Source organism: Protomyctophum parallelum (genome assembly GCF_964188405.1).
Source record: "Protomyctophum parallelum genome assembly, chromosome: 6".
In the NCBI taxonomy this organism is placed as follows: Eukaryota; Metazoa; Chordata; class Actinopteri; order Myctophiformes; family Myctophidae; genus Protomyctophum; species Protomyctophum parallelum.
In genome coordinates this window covers 37,830,489-37,843,163 of record NC_139701.1, presented here as the reverse complement: position 1 = coordinate 37,843,163, position 12,675 = coordinate 37,830,489, and the positions used below count along the sequence as shown (strand labels likewise).

The 12,675-nt window shown below is 40.7% G+C and overlaps 2 protein-coding genes across 2 annotated transcripts; one reads left to right on the top strand and one right to left on the bottom strand.

Annotated features, from left to right (window-relative positions):
- Positions 1–1,049: 1,049 nt before the first annotated feature.
- Positions 1,050–6,925, bottom strand: hsd11b1la (hydroxysteroid (11-beta) dehydrogenase 1-like a; the record flags this gene model as incomplete). Its single annotated transcript, XM_083766713.1, has 6 exons — positions 6,832–6,925; positions 4,055–4,185; positions 3,742–3,945; positions 3,376–3,469; positions 1,825–1,990; positions 1,050–1,236 (listed from the first exon to the last, which is right to left on the bottom strand). Exons 1-6 carry the CDS (start codon positions 6,914–6,916, stop codon positions 1,050–1,052), a joined length of 867 nt encoding a protein of 288 aa, XP_083622839.1. The 5' UTR covers positions 6,917–6,925.
- A 300-nt stretch (positions 6,926–7,225) lies between these two features.
- On the top strand, positions 7,226–12,467 carry micos13 (mitochondrial contact site and cristae organizing system subunit 13). The gene is made up of 4 exons (XM_083766907.1): positions 7,226–7,396; positions 7,716–7,872; positions 9,989–10,046; positions 11,158–12,467. The coding sequence occupies exons 1-4, from the start codon at positions 7,368–7,370 to the stop codon at positions 11,253–11,255; spliced, it is 342 nt and encodes a 113-aa protein (XP_083623033.1). The 5' UTR covers positions 7,226–7,367; the 3' UTR covers positions 11,256–12,467.
- The last annotated feature ends 208 nt before the right edge of the window (positions 12,468–12,675 follow it).

Sequence of the window (12,675 nt, the reverse complement as noted above, 5' to 3'; positions counted from 1 at the left end):
CTCCATTCATTGTCTTTTTTTCTTTTTTTTTTATGTTTGTGTAAGACGAAGATCTATAATAATAGCCCCTCAAAATCACACTTGTGTTAAGTGAGGGGTGCTCTTATCATCATACATCACATTCTTTGCTCAGCCAATCAAATCGTCACAAAAGTAAACCCGGCCAATCACTTTTGGCGACTTCACTTTTCTGCCCTCACTTTTATTATCTTCAATATGTACTTTGCTCAGCCAATTTAAATCATCGCTATGATCCGCCAATCACAAGCCAGTGTTTGTGTTCACAAAAACGTTTGGAGCTACTACTTTTGATGCTTTTATGTGACGCTATGTGGTATGATCAAGTAGGGCGTTAATTTACGGAAAAAAACAATACGTTAGGAGGTTTCTGCCCGACAGCAACAATATATATATTTCCTGAATCTGTGTCATGTGGGTTTAACAGACAAAGGGTGCGTTCGGAACTACGCTCTGAGAATCTGCCATGGTCCGACCGACCACTACGAATTTTGGAAAGACCAGAGCGTGCCTGGGGTGCACTGCAGCACTCTCAGAGCGTATTTTCTAACGCACCAAGGATAAGGTGGAGTGAGGAGTCCCATTTTTAATCCTAGTGGTGAGGTGTGGGATTGGCTCAAGGATCTTTGACCTATTCTCAGTTTTCTCACGTAAGCCAGTCAATGAAAGAGATCCTTCTACTGATAGGTCTGGTGACATAATTCCAATACATCATAATTCACTGTAGTGGCTAAAACTGTGTGGAAACAATGGACCATTTGAAATGGAAAATAACTCCTTAAATCTTCCTTAAAAAGTATTACAACTTTATTGTTACCAATCACGAAAAAAAGATCCTCGGTTTTAGACACAAAAAAGTATACTATTATACCATGTTGCCATGTTACAAAGACAACATGTTTTAAGGATTTAATAATGATATCTAGAAGGTGGCTTGAGTTGTCCATTAGCTTTGGCACTACTGCCCTCATGTGGACATTCTAAGCCAGATATTGGAATTTGAATTACTACTTGGGCTGAACAAAGAACAATCAAGGGTTGTTAATATACAGGTTATGGACAAAATATTTTGTAAGGGAAGGGCACCAGTCTTTGACAATACATAATATTCGGATGTTCCAGGGATAGTACAGCTCTGATTGTCTCATAGCTCCTGTAGCAATGATGTTCAAGGCTGCTTCCGAGGCAGGATACGGTATTGGTTTTTTGAGCATTCCCCTATAGGACACAACACACTATACTTAATACTGTAGCTGGTACACAGTAAAATCCTCAGTGCACTTTTAACTCATTTAAGCCCTGAGGCTGATTCTACAAATAACTAAATCAGTGGTTCTCAAACCTTTTGGAAGTTTTGTGGAAGTACAGATAAATTATCACAATTGTTGCTATTATTAAAAATCAATGATTGACATTGAATGAGAATAATTTGAATTAAAACCGGGAAGAGTCATTTTTGAGGGGTGCTGGCCCCTCCTATGCACAGCTTTGTGTGTTTTGTGTTTGCAGCACGGAATGTGACGATTTGATTGGCTGATGTATGATGATAAGAGTGTGATTTTTTATTTCAGCCTTTCAAAAATAGCAGATGTACAAGCTTGTTCGTGCCGCACTGCGAGCTTGTACATCTGCTATTTTTGTACGTTTTTGAAAAATCTCGAAAGTGTTTGAAAAACTTTCAAACACAGACAACTTTGAATTACGTTTGAGAATGACTGGTTTGTGTAATCGGCCTCAGGTCTTATTTAATGGGTTAACATAGTTTGTTGATGTTTGATTATGTGATTTTCTGGGAATAATTCTGACCTGACTTTCTCCATAGCTTGTTCAGTATCGATGAGTCCCAAGGTGCAAATAGAGACAGAAACGTTGCTCTGCTTCAGCTCCAGCTCATACTCCAGGGACCCAAAGAAGCCATTCAAGGCAAACTTGGTGGCAGTGTAAGGTGCCGCAAATGGACTGGTTGATTTACCTGTGAAACAAAACAACACTAGAAATGCACTCTCGAGTTGCCAACTTGCGCCTTGCACACAAGTAGGCCATGTATGCCCATTTAGAGCCCTCTGCTGTCTACGACTACGACTGTTGCTCTAGAGCCCTAGAGCTCTCTGCTATTCTAAATCTTTTATACCCGTTATTGACCTTATACCAACCTTGAAACGTACTTTAGTTACGTCATCAAGAACAGTGGTCCCTTATTGTTCGGTGGAGTACACCGAAATATACATGGTTGCACACTGGATGCATTTTTTGAAAAACGCAGCTAAAAATCCAGGAACGCGTCCAGTTTGCAGGAACCTTTACAATAGGTAATCTTGTACACAGAAAACATAATAGTTTTTTCTGCTAGTATCTTAAATAGTCATATCTTAAGTAATCTTATCATCAAAGATCATTCAGATCAAACGGCATTTAGATACAGTTTACCAGACCTTTCAGGCCGTGCCCCCACCCGAAATAATCATTTAGATTGACTTAGTTCCACAGATAAATAGCCGAACTATAATCTCACAAACGCCTCACACTGCAAGCTTGTAGATCGGCTATTTTCACAATGTTTGCTTATGTAATGTTTGATAATTTTCTTATAAAAAAAGCTCTTTACTATTGAGTCAGAAAACAATGTTGCACATTAATCATTTGGGGACCCGTCACCTCCCTGCGGGTCCCGACCCTATAGTTTAGTTTCAGAACCCCTGCTGTAGATGGGCCTTTATTGTTCCCATGGGAAAATCAGTCATCATAGCAGCAGCAACGCAGGATGGATCACAAATACAGAATAAGCACTAACTACCACATATTCAAATAGGACAACAACATAAGAGACAAAGTAAAAGCTGGCATGACATCTGGGCTGGTCAACAGTGCCTGTGGCTTGTAGATCGGCTATTTTCAAATGGCTGAAATGTACAGTATATAGGGCTGATGTGGTCAATGTATGTTTTTTAATAATAATAAAAATCTACAAGGTAACTAGTAACAAAAGTTTTCTAATAAATGTAGTGGAATAAAAGTACAATATTTGGATCCAAGATGTAGTGGACATTATGGAATCAGTATTGAAATTTGGAGTAAAGTACAAGTAAAGTACAAATACCTAAACATTTTACTATCATTCATATACCTTTGAAATCATATATATAAATGTTGAAAATGAGTGGTATTCAAATTTAAGTACAGTACTTAAGTAAATGTTACTTTACACCACTGAGTATCAATTATGTACATCTAGACATGTAGTCATAGCCTATGTATGTATGTAAATACTGTAGAAAGTGAAGTGTCCCAACGTGGATCAGGTGTTATAGCCTGTCAACACTCAGTACATTTATTTCTTGAAATAATGGGAAAAGTTACCTAAGAGAGATGAGACAATCACTAGTGATCCTTTACTTTGCTCAAGTGTAGGCAGAGCTTTCCAAGCCATCTGTAGATAGCTGAAGAAATTGACCTTTGAGAAGAAACGCACGCACGCACACCAAACACTTATTTAACATAAAGGTCTTACTGTGCAGTAAGTAAACAATTCAACTACTATGCCTAGGCTTTTTTGCACGCGCACGAACGCACACACACACACACACACACACACACACACACACACACACACACACACACACACACACACACACACACACACACACACACACACACACACACACACACACACACAGTACACACACAGTACACTACACAGAGTACAGTTGTTTAATGTTGCATTACCTGCATCAAGTACCTGGTGTGTTCCACATCTCCTTCCCACATGCTGTATGGGCTCGGCCCAATGTGATTGAGGACCACATAATCCAGCCCTCCCAGTTGGTCCACAGCAAAGTTCACAACTCCTTCTGGGTCAGACACACTGCTCATATCTGCTGCTATGTACACAGCTTTCTCTGCACCCAGACGCAAGCACTTCTTTGCCACCTGTGAGCCACAGAAGTACATTTTTTTATATTATTGCATAATATTTAATACACATTCTAGCAAATACATTATTCCATTTAGTCAATTCAAATGTGTAAAGTTCACTTACCTCCTGTAGCACGCCCTCCCTCCTCGCTGTAATGACTATTTGGGCACCAAAGCGAGCATAATGATAAGCCATTTGTTCACCAATACCTGTACTGGCCCCTGTCACCAGTATTCTGGCACCTTTCAGGGATTCTGAAACACATTAGAACACTTGTTTTTGATATAGAGGGTATGCATGTGACATGACATCATCATCATACAAGGAAGTTATGCGGGAACGCCTACTGAGTGGCCCTGACAGGCAGCCAATATATCCAAACAGAAAGGTTCTATCTGATTGCATTTAACGATGTTAAACAACGTTAAACTCACTTTGCCACTCGATGTGCCCCTTATGCATGTGAATACCCTCTATAGCAATAGCATTACACATCAGAATCGGCAGTTTATTGTCAATAAATTAAAAATATCACTCAGAACTCAGAAAGCACTTTATTGTCAGTGTACAGTAGGAAATACAGGCACTGATTCTGGCTAAGATGACACATGAAACACAAAACTAAACTCGTGATTAGCGGAGTAGTTTTGTTTATTTTTGGTAAAGTTGGACCCCTGCATGGCAGTGGAATTTTTATCCATGAGCAGCAGAGGCTTTCCTGGCAGGGCTGGGGCTAAGACCATTTCAGGGCATTGAACAAACCCCAGACCCAGAACAAATCTGCTCTATTTTGTGACATAGTCCAATGGTGTCTTTGATATCTTTCTTTGTCAAATATTAACTAGCTTAGTTGTTTGTAGATAGGAGGGTAACCTTTGTCGTGACTCGTGGGTGGTAAGATTGGAGGAAAATAATTAAATATGAAATAGGGTATCACTACAGTACAGCCAATCTAACTATAAATGCACCAAGTCTCTGTACATGTGTCTGTTCGATTACGTTTGTAATCCATGTAACTCGAGAACTGTTTGCCCCACCTACTTCAAATTCGACACACACGTTCCACACGCCCACAGGGAGTGCAGTGCCTGGTGTCGGACCCACGGTTGTCCAGAACCGCCACAAAAGGCCTCTGCCCGGGCCAGACTCCATATCGCCACAAAAGGCCTCTGCCTGGGCCAGACTCCGTATTTGGGCATGCCTAATAAATAACTCCATATTGACACAGCTGACATCACAAGGCCTCTACAGCTGACATCACAAGGCCTCTACAGCTGAGATCAAAAGGCCTCTGCCCGGGCCAGACTCCATATTTGGGCATGCCTAAATACGGGTTCGTCCCACCGACTTCTGACATCTTTCTGACATCTGCATAGACTCCATACACGACGACACAGAAGTGCACAACAGAATGAGACAATTGAGCACAGCGACAGTTAAGCGACGCTGCACGCATTGTAATTCAAAGCACTTTGAATTGCCTTGTGCATGAAAGGTGATATATAAATAAAATTGCCTTGCCTTACCTTGCTAACATGAGGGAGGAGGAGACGGCACACAAGCGAGCGGAGCGTGCAGTACCCCTAGAGTCTATAGAGCGCCGCAGTCCCTCCCCCTTTCAGAAAAACGAGTGGCCCAGGAAATGAAAACCCAATGCATTCTCCCATCGGCACTTAAAGACGGTTACGCCGCGGACAAAGCCAACTCGGATCGTGACAAATCATGACAATGAACACAATGTTTTGGGCCGATCAAATCATTAGAAAGAAGAAAAGAAAGTCAGGAGACAACACTATTTGTTTTGTTTTTCGTCTTAAATTATTTGATCGGCCCAAAACATTGTGTTCATTGTCATGATTTGTCACGATCCGAGTTGGCTTTGTCCGCGGCGTAACCGTCTTTAAATAAATTAAATAAGAAGTGCCGATAGGAGAATGCATTGGGTTTTCATTTCCTGGGCCACTCGTTTTTCTGAAAGGGGGAGGGACTGCAGCGCTCTATAGGGGTCTAGGGCATACATGGGCAACTAGCGGCCCGGGGGCCACATGCGGCCCCCACCAGGTTAATATCAGAATTCTAGTTAGCTGAATTCAGAAGTTATTGATTTCAGCTTATTACTAGTATTAGAATGTTATTGACTTTTTTATGTCCAATGTATTTGTATTTGTTTCATAAAGTTAACATAACTATAACTAAATGCATTTGAAATTAAATAAAAAAGGTTACTTTTCAGGATTCCAATTCGAAAATAGCAACAAAAAAAGTATTCGGGATTTCAATTCAAATATAGCAAAAATAGATTGTAGATCGGCAATTTTTGCTACAACAGTAATATGCAACGTGGCCCTCTGGAGTGAGAGTGGAAATATAGTGGCCCTCTCCATCGTCAAAGTTGCCCACCCCTGGTCTAGGGCCTAGCCCTAGTCATAATAACAGGCGGCAGGCCAGTCAATCTAAGCTAAAAAGGGGCTTGACCCAAAAGAAATTGCAATAGCAATCGTTCAAGGTTTTTTTATGATCCTTAGGGTCATCCAAATAACATATTAAAAATGGATAATTAATTATATTAATTTTGGATCATGGTAAAATCAGAGGTTGAACGTTTGGGTATGTATATAGGCCTATAAGGCAAAAATGTCACATTTGAATTATGCTTTAAGTATGTGTCAAACTACTAGGGTTATTCATGATTCTGAACCAATTGCAAGTATTAGTTTTGTACGAAAAACACTCCTTGGGCTAAAAACAGCCATAGCCAAGCTTGCCCAGTAGGGCAGTAGCCAAGCTATCCTATAGTGACAGTCTATTAAGCACACACGACTAGGAACTACTAACTAACTAGTAACTACACAATTAAACAGCTTTTACAAGCTATTACATTTCAAAATAGTATTCCTTACCTGCATTAAAAGTGGGTTCCCTCCACTTCACAGCAATGACAATTACACCAATACTAAGAAGCATGAGTTTAGTCAAAGTAATCATTTTGCAATCATGTGTTTGCTTCTATGGCCAGCTGGTTGCAGTACTGAGTGAGGGTGAGGGGTGTGTCTATGGTTCAGATAAATTAAGAGGCTTAACTTGATTGTCACTGTTTTAAAAACAAAACAAAGAACCAATCAAACATTTGAGTAGGAATCAATGTAACTTAATTCAGATAAATAATTGCATGAATGATTATTATGACTTGTCGTTGTACATTTGACGCACGTTACGTAAAACATACGAATCAGCAGCTCTGAAATAACGGTTAGCTTTTTTTAAGCAACTTTATTGACACACGTCCCATTGTTAACAGGATTGCCCTTCATGTAGCAAGTAGCTTTCTCTCGTTCATTGCATAGAGTCCGTACGTAGAAAGAGTCAATAATATTAATAATAACAACTAACTCACTTCGTAAAGAATACCAATAACAGACAGTGTACGCTTGCGGCAATGGCGGCCAAGATTTTGCCTGTGCTAAAGTGAGTGTGTTTCGGGTTCATCCTTTTTGATCATTGGTATACTAGTTAGCAGATTAGCTACTTAGCTATGTTATACTTGCTATGTTATACTGTCAAATAAACGAAATAGACTGTTAGGGGTTTTATGTCATTGATGGCTAGCTCATCAAACTCTAGTCTCTACCAAAATGATGCTGCTGTGAATGTTAGGATGTATACATGTCTTATCATATTGCTTGCTATTTGCTAATTAGCTGTTAGTCTTGAACAACACTGCCTGGACAAATTTGGGGGCATGCTAATGTCATGTGTCTGTCTGTGTCTGTTCTTTTCATGACAGATTAGCCACCAAGGTGGCTGTCGCAGGAGGAGCTGTGTATGTTGTTTATGACTCGGGGCTCTTGGGGAACAGCACTCAGGGGTCAGAAGTCTTGGGCAAAGCCAAGTCTGCAATACCACCTGCATTAGAGGAGTGGATGAAGTACTTTGGACTGGAGGTAAGATCATAATGAAACTAATGGTCTGATAGTGGTCTGATGCTACATACATGCAGTAATGTAGCAGTTGTTTTGATGTGGTGTAATGTGCCATATAATCCCATATTATTGGATGGGCCAAAATCGTGGCATGAGGAAAAAATAGGCAACACTGGTAAAGAAACCCAGCACTGGTTTATTAAGATTCAAGTTTCGATCACTAGGATCTTCTTCAGGAACACTATGACTATACTATACTATTAATAAACCAGTGGAGCTGAAACTCTGGTGGAACACATTGGAGTCAATGGAGCCGAGTGGACAAATGTTGGCAGAGCTGCCATTACAGCGATGATAAGAGTCTAGATAGCCTGGGAGCTAGTCGGACTAATGGAAACATACGGAGGAAAGAATGCCGACTCAGAAGGCAGCAGCTTCACATTAGCTCGTGACCATAATAACTCGAGCATCTTTATCAGCAGCATCATTATATACACATCGGGTAACCGGCATATCCGGTACTTCCGGTGTGGCACTTCTGAGTATATACACTATAACACTATTTCTGGATGATTGAGACCATTGTAAAATAATCTTCTGGAAAATAAAAGAAGACATATATATATATATATCATTACCTGCTCATTACCTGTGTTGCTTTTCGATGTGTACACCGTGTAATTTTATAGAGGTATCTAAAGAACACAAAGTACGTTTCTGAACGTGTCTGGCAACCAAATCTTGCGATACCTCAGAGACAGAAACGACACCTACCGCTGATGCCTCAATAAAATGATGTACTGTGCACATCTTAAAGCAAGTGATTAGAAAACAACCTGTGATATGTCATTTTTTTATATTCCCTGAACCGATTATGAGGAAGGTCAAAATCGTTCATAAATATAGTGTGTTTATGAGCTGGTCCAGCCGGCTCCATCCATCCACTGCCATGCATTTCATTGAACTTCCGGTGCGAGATTTGCCACAGATGAGCGTCATGGCGCAGCCCTGGCGTCCAGTCACGTGACCTCATGTCCCTACCTTTCATGTTCCTAGGTTAGAGGTACATTTTCTGTCTGAGCCTACCTTTTCTCTGTGGACAGGAATAATACATGATATACACACAGTGCTGAGTAATATACCTTTTACACAGCAGCCATAGTTGTTACTGTAACAACCAAGATTTGAACCCGGAGTTCCTGCATCGGGCTATGGATTAAAGCCAAACATCTCCTTAACCCTAACCCTAATAGGCCTAACCCCTTGGCCTCGGCACAGTGGGGAGATATTATGTCTTTTTGGGCTAGGCTGAGGCTAAGCTATTCTGCTACACTCAGTCTTTTGACCCCCATAAACATAACGTTAATATACAACTATTTATGTCAATATGGCTATCGTGATGAAGGCCCATTGCTGGTCATACATGCATACTGTACATAAAATGCTGTTCATCATTGTTGCCAATGGCACACCTTGCAAATTTGTTGATGACTTTTTGTCAATAAATGAAATTAAAAGAGAGTGGGCCAGAAGCAAAGCACTCAATACTTTTCCTACTCTTTTCCTACTCTCACCTGGGTGGTTATGGCCAAAAGAATAAGATCACACAGATGAAATGAGATTTCACAGCGTGGTTTTCGTCGCCCTTAGAGCAGTTCAGTCACTTGAAGTAGAACCGCTGTTCCTTCATTTGGACAGGAGCCAGCTATTTAAGGTGTTCTGGGCAGCTAGTATACGGATACGAGTGTCTAGGAAGGTCCTCAGTGCACGTCTCAGTGGGAGGAAACCCCCTGGCACACCAAGTACCGGTTGGGGGGGGGGGGGTTATGTCAACAAGGTGGCCTGGGAACACCTCAGGTTCCCCGGGATGAAGTGGCGAAAATGGATTTGACAGATTTACCAAATAAAGTTTGCAGCTTTTTGTATAGCATAGTTACTGTGAATGATTAGGCCCATTATTTCACACTCAAGTTGATAGTATGTGCAATGGAGCCAAATGTCTGTTTGGTTCTATTGCAATGATGTGATTCCTTTCTTTTTTTTGTTTTTCAATATAATTTCATATCTTGCTGTATTATCATTGTCATCCTGAATAATTTCTAATGATTGATTGATTGATCACTCTTTTTTTTTTTAGACTCAACTTCCAACATTGCCTAAGATTGAATTCTCCCCTGTTAATTCATGGAATTCTGGTAAGGGCTGGCTCACAGGCTTGAGTTATTTACTTTTCCTGTCTCAAATGTCACTTAAAAAAAACATTGTGGCAGGTGTATTAGCGAAGTAGACGCGTATGTACTGATTCCCCATATTATGAGGAATCACGAACAAACTTAAGTACTCAATATAGATTTAATGGCCATTGTTTCAGTTCGTCCCTAGGCAGGTGAAGGGTTTGTGTCCCTGATTTCGCAATCCCATTTAGACCTTGAAAGCTGAAGTTACGTATGTTGTTGTGCCTTTCAATCCAGGAAAGCATCTGTCATTTTAGATGTTGCTATGTACTATGTATAGAGGATTATTATTATTATTAAAATCGCCACCAGCTCAGTGGCCTTGTGGTTAGTGTCCGCCCTAAGACTGGGAGGTCAGGGTTCGATCCCCGGCCGGGTCATACCAAAGACTCTATAAATGGGACCCAGTGCCTCCCTGCTTGGCACTCAGCATCAAGGGTTGGATTGGGGGTAAAGGCCTATTCATAGTCTGGATTTTCGGTGATGAGGTGACCACCGCTCCGGTGGTGAGCTGACCACCGGAGCTGAAATAACGTTGAGCGGTGGTGAGTAAAAACAGAGAGAAGGGCTGGAGCGGTGGCGGTGGTTTGCTCTTCACCGCGGCTCGTGACGCCATGTTGTAGTTCGGTGGTCACCCCACCACCGAAAATCCAGACTATGTATGAGCCTGAAGGCTCATACATAGCCGCTCAACGTTATTTCAGCTCCGGTGGTCAGCTCACCACCGGAGCGGTGGGCACCTCACCACCGAAAATCCAGACTATGAATAGGCCTTTACTTGTACATCAAGCTGCCTCACGCTACAGAAACAGGAGATAGGCTCCTGCCCTATGGGCCTCATGGCTCGGCAAGGCTACTTACTTACTTACTATGTACTGTATATAGAGGATTATTATTATTTTGAAATCGTAGGTTAGGATTTAGATCAGAAGGCGTAAAATCTGCCTCAGGTCTTGAGTTAGACCTGAGTTTCTTAACAAAAACAGTTAAAATATGTATGAACACATCATGTAGCATGACAAGGCAACTGATTCATGTAGGTTAATGGCTCACATTTCTCTCTTCACTCTAGGGGTGCGGACGTCAATCTCGGCTCTATCGGAGGCACCTACAAGAGCGTGTGATTACACAAACCAGGGACTGCAGTATGTGAAAGACCTTACCAAATGAAGACATGGACAAGCCTGACATTTACTGATCTTGTGGTTTTTGGATGGTTGTCCGTGATCATAATTAAATCTGGGAAATGGTTACACTACTTTAAAACCCATTTAGACCGGAGGACGATTCTACAAATGTCTTCTAAATCCTGACAGTTTTCTGAAAAACCTCATGTTTCTATGTCAGTCGTTTCATTTGAAGGACCCCCGGAGATTATATGTATTTGGCCGCCGACCCCCATCTGAAAATGTGTTGTTCCAGGGACCCCCCCAGAAGCAAAGATATGAGTTAAAACGTTTCACGATTTTTCAAAAATAGCAGACCTACAAGCTCGTAGCACGGCACTCAAGCTTGTAGATCTGCTATTTTTCAATAGCTAAATTATAACATAATGCTTAAAACACCAACAGGGGTTCCCGTCCTGAAAGGGTTTAAAACTTAAAATTCCTCACAGGTGGAATGGAAGGGACATCCTGCAAGTCATTTAGCTGATCTAAAATGAGTAATTCTAGATTACAATTATTGTTTCATTTCCTGAGTTTTGAATTTAAGTGTTTTGCACACCGTATTATAGTGAATTTATAATGGGAGTCTAGGGATGCACCGAAAGGGAAATTCTTGGCCGAAACCGAATATAAGAAACAGTTGGCCGAAAACCGAATACCGAATATCCGAATATATTTAATATTATATATATTTTTGCCTACCATTGCTGTCATTGCCGTACCTTAAAGCTACCTGATTTATGGTTATGGCAAAACTTAACTTCAATAATAATCACTGTTATGGGTCCATAAAACATGTATTCAGCTCATTTGAATGCATTAATTGCATACACTATTCGGTGATATATTTTCTGCCTATTCAGGCCGAAACCGAATAGGCCGAAAATGCTTTTTTAGCCATTTTCTGCCGAATATTTTCTGCGGCCGAATATTCGGTGCATCACTAGGAGTCATGCATAATATAATTTGTAGCCAAGAAAACAAAACAATCACCAATGGACATTGTGTTTGTGTACTATAAATTGTTATTTATCTCAACACCATGTCTGATATAATTTCCTCAATACTGGCTTTCAAAGTCCTTATACATCCAATTCATGTTTTTTTTTTTTTAATACAGAGAATGTCTATTGTTATTGTATATATTCAATTCCACCATTCAATTCCAGTACAATAAACCCTAACCATGATAATACAGTAATTGCTGTCATATATTAAGAGAAATGGAGAATATTAAATATTGTCTGATGAGAAGTCATACTCTCAAATAGAGGGTATGCGCGGAAGTTATGCGGGAACACTTGAGTGGCAAAAAACTACTACCCGGGGGGCCAGCACCAAAACTTTGAGAGGACCTGTGATGTCATGACATACTTTTTTATTTGTATTTTTGAGTGGTGCAACCACTCCAAGGAACAGCAATG